Raw genomic sequence first — 16,062 nt, 5'->3', positions numbered from 1 at the left:
ATCAAGGCCATTAAGACTCCCAGAACTTTTGATGGATCTGGGCCTGTACTCACTGGAGTTCAGAAAGAATGAGAGGTGATCTCCATGAAACCTACCAAATAGTGAAAGGCCTGGATTAACTGGATGTGGAGAGGATGCTTCCAGTAGTGGGAGAGTCTAGGACCAGAGGCCATAGCCTCAGAATAAAAGGACTTACTTTTGGAAAGGAGATTAGGAGGAATTTCTTTAGTCGGAGGGTGGTGAATCTATGGAATTCATTGCCATTGATGGCTGTGGAGGACATCATTGGGTATTTTTAAAGCGGAGACTGATTAGTAAGACCATCAAGGGTTACTGGGAGAAAGCAGGAGAATGGGGTTAAAGTGGAGAAATAGATCAGAAATGATTGAATGGTGGAGCAGAAACGATGGGCTGAATGACCTGACTCTGCTCCTATGTCTTATGGTCTATATTTTGAATAATTTTGAAACTTGAGGGACACAAGTTTACAAGGCGGCTCTTATGTACTGCCCAATGTAATCTATTATTTTTATACTCTTGTACTTAAGTATGATTGTGCTTGTGCATTGTAAAGTTTTTACAGAATTGTATGCTAAAAAAAGGAATTTCACTGTATCTCGGTACATGTGACAATAATGTAGCATTGAAATGGAGAAAAACAAAGACATTAAGGTCAGGATATTTCAGTGTAGTTTAGATACAGTGTGGAAACAGGTCCTTCGACCCATCAACTACACACCATCCATCGATCACCCATTAACTAGTTCTATGCTATACCTATTACACACTATGAACAATTTACCGAAGCCAATTAACCTACAAGACACACGTCTTTGGAATGTGGGAGGAAACCGGAGCACCGGAGAAAACCCACGCAGTCACATGGAGAATGAACAAACTACAAACAGACAGCACCCATCGTCATGGGGTTAGGCTAGGTTAGGGGGAGGTGCAGCGAGACCTGGGCGTCCTTGGACACCGGTCAGTGAAAGTTGGCTTACAGGTACAGCAGGCAGTGAAGAAAGCTAATGGAATGTTGGCCTTCATAACAAGAGGATTTCAGTATAGGAGTAAAGAGGTTCTTCTGCAGTTGTATAATGCTCTGGTGAGACCACATCTGGAGTATTGTGTATAGTTTTGGTCTCCTAATTTGAGGAAGGCCATCCTTGTGATTGAGGCAGTTCAGCGTAGGTTCACGAGACTGATCCCTGGGATGGCGGGACTGTCATATGAGGAAAGATTAAAATGACTATGCATGTATTCACTGGAGTTTAGAAGGATGAGGGGGATCTTATAGAAACATATACATTTATAAAAGGACTGGACAAGCTAGATGCAGGAAAAATGTTCCCAATGTTGGGCGAGTCCAGAAGGGGGCCACAGTCTTAGAATAAAGGGGAGGTCATTTAAGACAGGTGAGAAAAAACGTTTTCACCCAGAGAGTTGTGAATTTATGGAATTCCCTGCCACAGAGGGCAGTGGAGGCCAAGTCACTGGACGGATTTAAGAGAGAGTTTGATAGAGCTCTAGGGGCTAGTGGAGTCAAGGGATATGGGGAGAAGGCAGGCACGGGTTATTGATAGGGGACGATCAGCCATGATTACAATGAATGGCGGCGTTGGCTCGTAGGGCCAAATGGCCTCCTCCTGCATCTATTTCCTATGTTTCTATGTCAGGGTCTCTGGCACTGTGCGGCAGTTGCTCTCCCGATTCACCACTGTGCTGCCCACTAAATTATTAAAGAGACTGTGTTACAAAGAGTTGTAAAAACAAATGTTTCCAATTTATTGCATTGATCAATGTAAGAGGGCTGATATTTCACCTCAGTCAGAATTGAATTAAAAACAATGGTTCAATCTCAGACATATTCTCGATCAAGATCATTCCTCCGAAAGTCAGCACAGAATTCAGAGAAATCAAAATCATGGTACTTATCCTGGTAAAAATTGGACTTGTATCTGTTGTTTCAGCCATAACAAGAACGATGAACCACAAAAAACACATTTTAGCAGATTAGGAATCATATGTGGTCGTATTTTGTCTACTGGTGTGGTCTGAGTTTGTCGTGTTACTTAAGGAATGTGTGGTTTTCAGAAATATTGCTGGTGTTTACTGATAGCAAAATGTTCCCGTTTACTGATGAAATATTCACCAGCCATCAATTCCAATACTCTACGGCAATTAACAATTTATTATCATGTAAAAACAATCGGATTTTCATTGCTTAAATGCTTCTGGGTCTAGTATTCAAAAGCTTCAGTTACCTGATTCAATTGGGAAACAGTGTCAGCTGACATATGCGACAACATAAAATAAATCAGAAGCAAGCTCTGTGCCACCGTCGCATTTTAAACATTGCGGGATGTTTCTGAATGATATAAGAACATACAAGAACACACATACATATACAAAATGCAAAGGATAGGAAAGGTTCAGAGGGATATGGACCAAATGCAAGCAAAGTTAGATGGGGCATCTTGGTGGGCATGAACGAGATGGGCTGAAGGGCCTGTATGACTCTATGACAAGCTGAAGGAGGTCACTCAGCCTCTTGTAACTGTTCCACAATTCAACAACGAGAAGGCACAAGGGACTACAGATGTTGGGATCTTGAGCAATACACAGTGTTGGAGGAACTCGGCAGGCCAGGCAGCGTCTGGAAAAGGAATGGGCAGCCAATGTCTCGGGTCTGAAGAAGAGTTTCATCCCAAACCATTTCATTTAGTATAGTTTAGTTTAGAGACAGATACAGTGCGGAACCAGGCCCTTCGGCCCACCGAGTCCGCACCGACCAGTGATCCCCGCACACTAACACTATCCTACACATTAGGAACAAATTATAATTTTACCAAGCCAATTAAGCTACAAACGTGTACGTGTTCCAACCCATTCCCTTCTCAGATGCCGCCTGACCCACTGAGTTTCTCCAGCAATTCGTGTTTGCCCACCATGCAGTAAAATTACTTTACCTTTATTTTAGTTTAGTTCATTGTCAGATGTACTGAGGTACAGTAAAAAGCTTTTGTTGCGTGCTATCCAGTCAGTGGAACGACTACATGATTACAATCGAGCCGTCCACAGTGTACAGATACAGGATAAAGGAAATACCATATAGTGCAGGATAAAGTCTATATCCTGATTAAAGATAGTCAGAGGGTCCCCAATGAGGTAGATGGTAGGTCAAGACTCTTCTCTAGTTGGCGATAGGATGGGTTCGGTTGCCTGATGACAGCTGGGAAGAAACTGTCCCTGAATCTGGAGGTGTGCGTTTTGACACTTCTGTACTTCTTGCCTGATGGGAGAGGGGAGAAGAGGGTGATGTAGTAAATGGCACGATTTACCACATATCCCTCAATCCCTTTAATATCTAAAGCTCCATCAACTGGTCTTCTGAATTCACTTTGTAAATGAGCCTACACAGGCCCATCCGGGAGCAAAAGATTCTCCGTCCTCTTATGTGAAGAAATTCCTGTTGGCAGTGAGTGACCCCTGAATGTGAGATGGTGACCCTGGTTCTTGACATTCCAACGAGGTTAAATATCAACTCTGCATCTGTCCTGTCAAGCTCCAGAAAACATTTTGCACATTTCGATAAGATTACTTCTCATTCTTCTAAACACCAAGATAGTATCGGCTCAGTCATCTTAATCTCTCCTCAGATGACAACACCCACAACTCCACCCAAGAATGAATCTAATGGACTTATACTTAAAAGACACAAGGTGCTGAAGTAACTCAGCGGGTCAGGCAGCATCTCTGGATACATGGATAGGTGACGTTTCGGGTCAGGACCCTTCTTCAGACTGATTGACCAGAGATGAAAAGGCAGGAGGTGTGCCAGAAAAAGGTTAGAGTGAGTGGAAGGGGAGGTAAAATAGGTGCAAGTCCACGTAGGCACAGGGGAAAGAGTAAAGACGAGAGAGAGGGGGGGAAGAGTTTGTAGTTACCTAAAATTGGAGAAGTCGATGTCCATACCGTTGGGTAGTAAACTTGTACTTACTATGAAGGAAATGTGGCAAACTATTCTTGAGGTGCAGACAGCAAACCTGCCCACGTTAATCCCACAAAGCTGGTCTCATCCCATGTAATTGTGAGGAAGATGTCCTTATTCTTGGCCTCAAGTCATCTGGCAATGAATCGATGGCCTCCCTAACTGTTTGCTCTATCTTCCTGCCAACTTCCACTGATTCCGCAGTAATACGAACAACTTTCAACCTCTCACCATTTATGCCATCTTTCTATTTATTTCCCCGCATTAGATTCCACCCACCAGCTCCTGCCCATTCACTTATCCTGCAGTTATTTTTTGTTCTGTTTCTAGCATCAATCCTTTACTGTAACACTGTTTCAAAATATACTTTGCCTTTGAGTTGAAATGGATAGGTTTATCCACATCTGCTAACATGCTCACAGCCACCACCCTATATCAGTAGTTCAGAGCTGCTCTACAACATGTACAGCAGGGTAGAGGTTATGTTCAGACTAGCAATTCAAAAACCTGGATTAATAATTCAGAGAATGCGAGTTTAAACACCATCGAATCTTGGCTTGATTCGAATGCTGTTGGGCAAACAAAAAATTTCAAAGGAAATATCATAAAAGTTGAGTCCAGTCATATGCCAGTTATGGACAGCACAGTGGCACAGCAGTAGAATTAATTCCTCACAGCGTCAGAGACTCAGATTCCACCCTGACCACGGGTGCTGTATGTACGGAGTTTGTATGTTCTCCCCATGACCTGCATGCGTTTTTTTTCGGGGGCTCCAGTTTCCTTCCACACTCCAAAGGCATGTAGGTTTGTAGGTTAATTGACTGGTAAATTGTAAATTGTCCCAAATGTGTTGTAGGATAATGCAAGTGTATGGTGGTCGCTGGTCGGCACAGACTCCGGGAGCCGAAGCGCCTGTTTCTGCTCTGTATAGCTCATACTAAACTAAACTTGCCAATTTGGATGACTCGTAACTGTCCTATTCCCAGCAAGCCAATCTTTCTTCAACAGGGAAAGACACAAAGTGATTGAGAAACTCAGCAGGTCAGGCAGAATCCCTGGAGAACATGGATAGGTGATGTTTCAGGTCAGGACATTTCTTCTGACTGATTGCAGCAGTAAGAAGAGAAAAAGCTGTAAGTGTCTCCTCACAAGCCCTATAACATGGACTCTGTGGTTCATTTAATAAACCAGCATCTGCCAGAATCTTTAAGAAGGAACTGCAGATGCTGGAAAATCGAAGGTAGACAAAAATACTGGAGAATACTCAGCGGGTGAGGCAGCATCTATGAAGCGAAGGAAATAGGCAAATTTTTGGGCTAAAACGTTACGGCCCGATACGTTGCCTATTTCCTTCGCTCCATAGATACTGCCTCACCCGCTGAGTTTCTCCAGCATTTTTGTCTGCCAGAATCTGCAGTTCCTTGTGTCTCACCTTTCTCCCCCCTTACCTCAATTAGTCTGAATTAGTCTGAAGGTGTAGGAAGGAACTGCAGATGCTGGTTTATACCGAAGATAGACACAAAGTGCTGGAGTAACTCAGCGGGTCAGGTAGCATCTCTGGAGAAAGCGGATAGGTAATGTTTCGTTTCGGAACCCTTCATCTAGTCTGAAGAAAGATCCTGCCAAGAAACTTTGCCAATCCAAGTCTTCCAGAGATGCTGCCTGACCCGCTGAGTTACTCCAACAACTTGTCTTTGTTTACTAAAGCAGCATCTGCAGTCCCTTGTGTCCTGTCCCCACCACTTTTCCAGCTTTCTCCATCCCACGACAATTAGTCTGAACAAGGATCCTGACCTTAAACCTGAACTTAAAATATCACCGTGGTGGAAAGAACTGCAGATGCTGGTTTAAATGGAAGATAGACACAAAATGCTGGAGTAACACAGCGGATCAGGCAGCATCTCTGGAGAGAAGGTTTGAAGAAGGGTCTCGACCCGAAACGTCACCCATTCCTTCTCTCCAGAGATGCTGCCTGACTCGCTGAGTTACTCCAGCACTTTGTGTCTTTATTTTGTGAATATTTTGTGAATACAATGTGAGGATCTGCAGTTCCTTGTATCCAAATAATTTTTAGAATCACTTAACCACCCTAAAAGAAAGCAGGGGACCAGAGGACCCAGAATAAAAGGAGTTACCTTTAGAAAGGGAATGCGGAGGAACTTCTTTAGCCAGAGGGTGGTGAATCTGTGGAATTCATTGCCACAGACCGCTGTGGAGGCCAAGTTATTGGGTATTTTTAAGGTGGAGATTGACAGATTCTTGATTAGTTTAGTTTAGTTTATTATTGTCTTGGGTACAGTGAACGGTTTATGTTTGTGTGCTATCCAGTTTTATTTGTAAACCAGCATCTGCAGTTCCTTCTGTATAGATTGATAAGAGGATCAGGTGCAAGGGAATATCACTCTCGTCAACTTTCTTTCCAAGATGCATGTTATTCTTCATTAGAAAAACATCACTATTCATTCATCATCACTGGATGTAAACCATTTCACCTTTGCTGTAAGTGTCTCTTCACAAGCAACAGACAGCAAAGACTTTGCCAGTGCCTCACTATCACCTTTCTCAATGTTAATTAGGATGCAGAAACAATGCTGCCCTTGTAAGCAATGTCTTCATGAAATTTAGATATTCATGCGCATATGTCATGGAAAGTTAATGAACGAATGTAATTAAAAATATTAACACTGAAGTAATTAAGAAAGATGCAAGATGTTGCCACAATGTGGCAACTCTTTGCTTGCTGGTCCCAGAAGAGGATATACTATCACCTCGGCCAGCATGGTGGTGCAGCAGTAGAGTTGCTGCCTTAGTGCCAGAGACCTGGGTTCAATCCTGACTACGGGTGCTGTCTGTACAGAGTTTGTACATTCTCCCTGTGGGTTTTCTCCTGGTGCTCTGATTTCATCCCACACTACAAAAACGTACAGGTTTGTATGTTAATTGGTTTCAGTAAAAATTGTAAATTGTTCCTAGTATGTGTAGGATAGTGTTAATGTGCGGAGATCGCTGGTTTACACGGACTCAGTGGGCCAAAGGGCTTGTTTCCGCGCTGTGTCTCTAAACTAAAAACTAAACTAATCAGATACAATGTAAATTTCAGTTCCAATTGTAAATCTATCAGGACTTGTGCTGAATGTACTCATGTAGAGTATGGTCTGGTTTAATTGGGTAGCACACAAACCAAAGCTTTTCAATGTATCTCAGTACATGTGACAGTAATAATACAAATACCAATACTCAACAGAACTCATACTAACAAGTTAGGGAGTTTAAAAAATGGTGCAGCGGGAGAGTTGCTGCCTCACAGCGCCAGAGACCCGGGTTCGATCCCGACTACTGATGCTGTCTGTACGGTGTTTGTACATTCTCACTATGACCATGCGACTCTTCTCCGGGTGCTCCGGCTTCTTCCCACACTCGAACGACATACAGGTTTGTAGGTTTATTAGGCGTCAGTTAAAAAATACTGTACCTAGTGTGTAGGATAGTGCTGGTGCACGGGGTGATCGCTGGTGCGCGGACACGATGGGTCAAAGGACCTGTATTCACTCTGTATCTTTAAAGTCTAAAGTGAGGTTTGATTGTGGATAAATATGGCCAGACAACTTTTAAACAATTGTTTAATTTAGTTTAGAGATACTGTATGGAAACAGGCCCTTCGGCCCGTGGAATCCGGGCGGCCCAGTGATCACTAGTTCTATCCCACACATTAGGGAAATTTACAGAAGCCAATTAACCTACAAAACCAGCATGCCTTTGGAATGTGGGAGGAAACCAGAGCACCCGGAGAAAACTCACGTGGTCACAGGGAGAACATACAAACAGCATACAGACAGTACTGTAATCAGGATTGACCCTGGGTGTCTGGCGCTGTAAGGCAGCAGCTCTACACTGCGCCATCGTGTCGTAGTTAAGAATGCTGGCAACTCTTTGCGTGCTGGTCTCAGGAGAGGATCAATCATCCGATACAATTATTCCACTCTTTTAAATCCCTATTCCCATTGCAAATTCATCAGGACTTGTGCATGGCTTGTAGGAGCTCATGTATAGTGATATGATTTAATTGGGTAGCATGCAAACAAAATGTTTTCATTGTATCTCAGGAGACGTGACAATAATAATATAAACACCAAAAACACAAAATCACAAGCGAGATTTGATTGTAGCCAGACATGACCAGTCAACTTTTAAACCACTCGATACAACTTTGGACAAAATACATGGAGAATCACATATTGTCCTTGGAAGGACAACTGTGGAGCTATCAGAACAACTCCATATGTGAAAGAATTAAATTGTCCATCGCACACAGACTCCCCACCATTGACTCCATCTGCACTTCACGCTGCCTCGAAAAAACAGCCAACTTAATCAAAGACTCATCCCACCCCAGTCATTCCTTCTTCACCCCACTCCCGTTTTGATTGGATAGCATGCTAGACAAAGCTTTTCACTGTACGTCGGTACAGATGACAATAATAAACCTAAAACTATCAGGTTAGGTTGATGAACTGGGCCTGGACGTAAACGTTTTGTATGTTAACAGGTGAGAGAATTCCCGTATTTAAAATGATGAAGAGCGTAAATAGATTTGATGGAGAAACAATTTACTCTGGTAATGTATCTCGAATTTGAAAAAAAAAAAAAATAACTGGCTTGGTAGGGGAGGCACAGTGGCACAACTGTAAAGTTGCTGCCTCATAGCGCCAGAAACCCCGGTTCGATCCTGACTAGGGCGCTGTCTGCGCAGATTTGCACGTTCTCCCTGTGACCGCGTGGATTTTCTCGGGGGTGCTCCAGTTTCCTCCCACATTCCAATGATGTACAGGTTTGTAGTTTCATTGGCTTCAGTAAATTGTCCCCTGTGTGTAGGATAGGACTAGTGAATGGATGATCGATGATCGGCACATGGTCCGAAGGACCTGTTTCCATGCTATATCTCTAAACTAAACTAAAATTACACTAAGTGGCATGCAGGTTGATTTTTCATTCAAATTAACTTACGGCACATGTGAATCAAAGGCATAGCCAGCTCTGAGCCTACAGGTTACCTCACTTCTAACTTGATTTGTGATTTGCACGTGTGATGTAATTAAAGTTGACCTTGACGAATATGACAGCAAGATGTTGAGTAACTGGACATAGGGAGGAACTGCAATGGAAACAACCACCTGCAATCAAGGCTAGCACCTGCTATCAAGGTTCAAAAAGAACCAACAGCCACTTGGATATATCCTAAAAGGTGGATAGAAACTGGAGCAACAGCAAAGGAAAAAAATAACAAAAAAAACAGGAAAGAAGACTTTCCAGTGCAACAAGCATACTGAGAGATGAGATGAAAAGGGTGATGGTTATATGGAATGAGTTATAAGGAGGTAGTTGAGGACGGTACTATAACTGCATTTAAAAAGAGACATGGACAAGTACATGGATAGGTTTACATGGGATATGGGCCAAACGCAGGCAAATGGGACCAGCTTAGATGGGGCATCTTGATTGGCTTGGGCAAATTGAGCCGAAGGACCTGTTTTCCTGCTGTATGACTATGACATCTCTAAGACATAAAGAGAAAAATAAGAGAGAAAAAAGAGTGCTGGAGTAACTCAGAGGTTCAGGCAGCATTTCTGGAGAACATGGATGGGTGGTGTTTGTCTGGACCCTTCTTCAGACAGAAGAAATTGGGACTAGGTTAGATGCGGTATCTTGGTCAGCATGGACAAGACATCGCCTATCCATGTTCTCCAGAGATGCTGACTGACCTGCTGAGTTACTCCAGTACTTTGTGTCATTTTTTTGTAAATCGGATCCTGCAAAGCCTGATAAAGCCAGTTGAAAGGTAGCAATTGAGTGACTGGCATTAATAGCAAAGGATTATATATTACGCAACCAGTCACCTGTGTGTGGCCTACAGTTGTCTTGGATCTGGAAAACAATTACAATAATCAGTCGCTAATCCATCTTATGTCTTTCAGATCACAGTGGCAGACGGACAAATCCACTTTACTGGAGCTATTTACAACTGGCCGCTTGATGGCTGCCTGGTGTTTAAATATTTCGGACACCAGGAATGCCCTATGTTTATTTTATTTTATTTTTTTCCTTAAGCAATTAAGTGTATTATTTGATACGAGATAAATACAAGACTATAAGCATAGCCACTCTTTTCTTGGTCTCAATGTCTTCTTGGCCATGCAGCACAGTATCCATTATAGCCACCCTTAGTAAACAGAATGATGGTATCAATGCAGCTTTGTCCTGCCTCTCCCCTGATCCAGCTTTCTTCTCCCACCCCACCCCCTTACAATCGGTCTGAAGAAGGGTCTCGACCCGTAAGATTCACCTGTCCATTTTCTTCAGAGATGCTGACTGACCTGCTGAGTTACTCCAGCACTTTGTCCTTTTGCGTATGAACCAGCAGCATCTTCAGTTCCTTGTTTCTACTACTTCCGCTCTGGTTGTATGAGGTGTGATGACAGCCCCATAAGATGTCTTTCACTAATTCTTCAAATATTGAGACCTTTTGTATCTAATTTCAGAATCTAAATATTTATTCTCATCCAGTACAACTGCCATGACATTTTCCAATTCAGTTCCTCTTGCGGGATGTCCCGATTCAGAATGGCCTTTTACACGTTGACCGAGGGTGGCACAGTGGTACAGCGGTAGAGTTGCTGTCTTTCAGCTCCAGAGACCCAAGTTCGATCCCGACTACGGGTGCCATCTGAACGGTGTTTGTACGTTCTCCCTGTGACCGCGTGGGTTTTCTCCAGTTTCCTCCCTCACGCCAGACATACAGGTTTGTAGGCTAATAGGCTGCAGTAACATTATAAACTGTTCCTAGTGTGTAGGATAGTGCTAGTGTATGGGGTGATCGCTGGTCAGCATGGACTCGGTGGGCCGAAGGGCCTTTTTCCACTGTATCTCTAAAATCTAAAGTAAACCTGCCGTTATCTCAGCCTTTGCGTCATTCTTTCAGTCACTGCATCATTTCCATGTCTTGCTGATTGGCTCCACCAATTTCTGTGATTTTCAAACACTAAATCCCAGTCGACATTCATTTCCATTGAGATGACCTTCTACACGCCTAATCTCCAATAATCTACTTTAGCTCTGTATAATGCGCAGTTCTCAGTAAATCACCAAGTCAAAAAACCTTTCTATTTCTATTCCTCTGACTCAGGCTTCCAGTAAACACCCCCACTAAGGATGATGTGGAGTCAACTTCCTGAATCACCCCGCTTCAGTTCTTATGTTTTCAAGACACAACTGGTAGCTAAACTGAAAAGCCAGGATGTAATTGGATTAGTGCTGTAGGAAGATATGGCAATCTGTGCGGATTTTACCGTGGCCGACTAGGAAAAGGGGGAGATGCAGCGAGACCTGGGTGTCATGGTACACCAGTTATTGAAAGTAGGCATGCAGGTGCAGCAGGCAGTGAAGAAAGCGAATGGTATGTTAGCTTTCATAGCAAAAGGATTTGAGTATAGGAGCAGGGAGGTTCTACTGCAGTTGTACAGGGTCTTGGTGAGACCACACCTGGAGTATTGCGTACAGTTTTGGTCTCCAAATCTGAGGAAGGACATTATTGCCATAGAGGGAGTGCAGAGAAGGTTCACCAGACTGATTCCTGGGATGTCAGGACTGTCTTATGAAGAAAGACTGGATAGACTTGGTTTATACTCTCTAGAATTTAGGAGATTGAGAGGGGATCTTATAGAAACTTACAAAATTCTCAAGGGGTTGGACAGGCTAGATGCAGGAAGATTGCTCCCGATGTTGGGGAAGTCCAGGACAAGGGGTCACAGCTTAAGGATAAGGGGGAAATCCTTTAAAACCGAGGTGAGAAGAACTTTTTTCACACAGAGAGTGGTGAGTCTCTGGAACTCTCTGCCGCAGAGGGTAGTCGAGGCCAGATCATTGACTATATTTAAGAGGGAGTTAGATGTGGCCCTTGTGGCTAAGGGGATCAGAGGGTATGGAGAGAAGGCAGGTACGGGATACTGAGTTGGATGATCAGCCATGATCATATTGAATGGCGGTGCAGGCTCGAAGGGCCGAATGGCCTACTCCTGCACCTAATTTCTATGTTTCTATGTTTCTAAATGTTGACGGCAATAATGCACATGCGGCAGTGTGGACAAAACTCTCTTCTCTTTCTATTCTGTTTCAATAATAGGTATTCTTGGACAAGGAGGGCATGTGCCATAAATTGACAACTTTGCGATTTTGAGGAATAAAAGCAGGGACTTTTTTTGTTTGAATTATGCCTCTGTGAACATCTTTCAATTGAATTAATATCTGCATTCCAATTGCACAAGTAGACATATTCCTAAACCAGTAGTTTGTGAGCATTGTATAGTTGTGCTCAAAGTGATGAAGATGTTCTCAAGACACCTACAGCTTGCTGGCATTTAAATGCTAACAAAATATCACCAAATTAAGTTATGACATATCCTGACTTGGAAACATATCACTAAATTTTCATAGAAACATAGATCCCTTTATTACTGTCAAACTTCCAGCAACTCATTAATTAATACTAATTGCTCTCATTAAAACTGATGATATAATGTTTAATTTGTTCAATAATGTTCAAAGGATATCTCTTCCGGCCTTCCGTATCTAAGCATGTGATTTATTTTGCTACATTGTGTGCAGTATGCAACCAGATAATAAGTACTTGGTTACACATAACAGGACCTGTGCAGCATGCAAACATGTCTACTCTCTTTAATACCGAGAGCACCAACACATCTATTCAACACCCCACTGTTAAATGATATTTCTCTGAGGTTACCACCTTTTTGGGTGGAGAAGCTTCCATGTGCCTCAGTTCCTGAGAGCTAAACCATCTGAGCTACGCTGGTAGCAGGGGTCACCCATGATGGGCAGGACGAGGGGGAAGATTCCTGACAAAGCCTGGTCCAAGAAGAAGACCTCAACGGTGGACCAATCGGAGGATGGTGGCTGGTCGGTGGGTGGAGCACCACGGCAGCTGAGAAGGTGGAAGAAGGCTGCAGCAGGTAGAGACTCCCAACAGTGGTGGCATCCATGCCGTTGAATTCGTGCCTGTCTCTGTCGAGGACCGTGCGGTGGCTGTCTGTGCACCAGTCTCCCCACGTTAAAGATGACACACATAAAGCCTGTGGCTCCAGGATCGGCCACTTCAGTCATCACAAGACCCACAGAAAGGACCCACCAGGAGGAGGATTATACTCAACTCCCAGTGTTCATCGATGATGTTAAAAGGATAATTATTTTCAGAATGTTAGTATTTAGACATGCAGCATAGAAACAGTCCCTTCGGCCCACTGAGTCCATGCCGACCATCTATCACCCGTTCTCATTAGTTCTATGTTATTCCATCTTCACATCCACACCTTACATATTAGGGGCAATTTACCGAGGCCAATTAACCATCGATCACCCGTTCTCATTAGTTCAATGTTATCCCACTTTCTCTTCCATTCCCTACACATTAGGGGAAATTTACAGAGGGCCAAATAACCTAAACATCTTTGAGATGCGCGAGTAAACCGGAGCATCCGGAGGAAACCTATGTGATCACAGGAAGAACATGCAAACTCCACACAGACAGCACCCAAGGTAGGATTGAACCCAGGTCTCTGGCGCTGTGAGGCAGCGACTCCACCCATTGTGTCACCCAGAGAAGCAGAATGGATCATGAACACACATTTAAGCCATTATATGTTTAAAGTCATGGATGCCACAATAAACAAACATTATAAACACATATGCTTGGCGTTGAAAATGAAGACCAATCATTGAGAATTCAGCCTATAAAAGAGGCTGGTAGAGTTGCTGCCTCTCAGCACCAGAGACCCGGGTTCGATCCTGACTATGGGTGCTGTCTGTACAGAGTTTGCACGTTCTCCCTGTGATCGTGTGGGTTTTCTCAGGGTGCTCCGGTTTCCTCTCACATTCCAAAGATGCGCAGGTTTGTGGGTTAATTGTAAAATTGTCCCTAGTGTGCAGGCTAGTGTTAGTGTATGGGATAATCGCTAGTCGACGCAGACTTGGTGGGCCACAGGGCTTGTTTCTGCGCTGTATCTCTAAATTCTAAAGGGCAACCAAGCATCATATTTGGCACCTTCCAACTATAATCTCATCTCCCCAATGTTACGTGGCAGCTGAGAGAATGTTGAGCTGGTCTTTACCTGGTCACAGATGAGCTCCCATTTCTTCTCGCTGTCATACTGTCTCAGCAGTCTAGCTTTATCAGGAGGAAGGTTCATGGAATTCTGTAAGAAGCAAAAAAAAAGGGTTGGTAAATCCATACCACTTTAACTGTACAATCAAAGCTTTAGGGGCAGATAACAGGTGTCTGAGTGGATGCTGGGCATCAATAACACAAAAACACAATACAAATCCAACTGATATTTCGTGCAAACCACCAGTGAATCTGTAGGCATAAGAAACTGCAGATGCTGGTTACAAAATAAGGCACAAAGTGCTGGAGTAACTCAGAGGGTCAGGCAGCATCGCTGGAGGACATCGATAGGCAACATTTTGGGTCGGGACTAAAGAAGGTCCTCTGTCTGAAATATCGCCAATCTATGTCCTTCAGAGATGCTGCGTGACCCGCTGAGTTACTCCAGTACTTTGTGTCTTGACTAGTGAACATGCACCGCGGCATTAGATCTCAAGGATATATGCATGCGCACATCATAGAACTGTTCAAGTTTAATAATTGCCTCCTCCCCTCTTAAATTCCATATGGAAATCATCCCTAAACATTCTAACGCTCTCTATGTTCATCATTTCTCCAAAAAAACTTCAAACCTTACAAATATTTTTTTTTCTGGATATGACCTACCCATAATAAATCAATGCTGGCTCCTTCTAATCAACTTGTCCATGACCCAGGTCACCTCCCACAGCTGACCTGGTTCACAGAGGCAGAGCGGAGGCTGTGGGAGGCAAGGAAGCACCGCATCGAAAGTCAAGATGTTGGTGGAGTGGGCCCGCTGGAGGCACCTCCTGCAGTCCGTCCCACCTTCTCCCCACCATCAATTCCCTTTATCCCAAGCCAAGAGTTTTTTAATTGTCATACTATACTGGCAATGGGACAATGAAATTCTTACTTGCTGCAGCTATAGGCATATGAACAACCGAACCTTCGGCCTCCAAGACGCAGGCAGTTGTTCGAATCTTATTTTAGGGTAAAAAATAGCCTCTTCGGCGCCGGGAAATGCGGTTGACAACTTGATCATGAGAAAGATCTGTGACAATCTTCAATTGGCCACGCAGTGGTGCAGTGGTGGACCTGTTGTTTACAGCGCCAGAGACCCGGGTTCGATCCCGACTATGGGTGCTGCCTGTACGGAGTTTGTATGTTCTCCCGTGACCGCGTGGGGTTTATCCGTGATTATCGGTTTCCTCCCACACTCCAAAGACGTACAGGTATGTAGGTTAATTGGCTTGGTGTAAGTGTAAATTGTCCCTAGTGTGTGCAGGATAGTGTTAATGTGCGGGGATCGCTGGTCGGTGCGGACTCGGTGGGCCGAAGGGCCTGTTTCTACGCTGTATCTCTAAACTAAACTAAACGTCTAGCAATGAAGAATACAGGTCCACCACCGATTTTCCAGCAACTGATGGTCCGACACCTCCTTTAATCCAAACAAAATCACGAGAGTGTACTTGAAATCCCCCGCGGAAATGTGACGCCTGGGCCAGCTAAGGCAGCCAATCTCAAACTCATTGGGACTTCCGTAGCCGATTGGCGGGTCGAGTTTGCCCCCTATGGCTGGAGCTCTGGAACGTTGGCTTGGCCGGAGCCAGCTGATCCGTTCCCATAACCACCTTCTCAGGCTGACTTTGCGGGCCGGTATCTAGGCCCCTCGGCGAACCATTCTAGTACCGTTGGACTCCTCACAGAGATTGTGACCTCTGTCGGTCTGGCAAAACAGATAGTCCAGAAAAGCTCTGGAACCAAGGGTGCTGGAAAATCGGTGATAGACCTGTATCAGCATGAAATTCGTCAAGTAGATTCCTCATCCAGTAAACAGGGCTTGGATATTCTGCTTCACTGCTTGACAAAACATGTCTGA

The 16,062-nt window shown here is 44.0% G+C and overlaps 1 protein-coding gene across 1 annotated transcript in view; it reads right to left on the bottom strand.

The window, feature by feature from the left end:
* The window catches only part of fmnl2a (formin-like 2a), a 217,613-nt gene that overhangs the window by 83,776 nt on the left and 117,775 nt on the right, over positions 1 to 16,062 (bottom strand). The window contains 1 exon segment of the mRNA XM_055638074.1: positions 14,170 to 14,253. Within this exon segment, the coding sequence (XP_055494049.1) occupies positions 14,170 to 14,253 (84 nt within the window).

The sequence above is a fragment of the Leucoraja erinacea genome, chromosome 7, assembly GCF_028641065.1.
Source record: "Leucoraja erinacea ecotype New England chromosome 7, Leri_hhj_1, whole genome shotgun sequence".
NCBI classification, from domain to species: domain Eukaryota; kingdom Metazoa; phylum Chordata; class Chondrichthyes; order Rajiformes; family Rajidae; genus Leucoraja; species Leucoraja erinaceus.
Note: the sequence above shows the minus strand (reverse complement) of the source record. Positions and strands in the feature narration are given on the sequence as shown.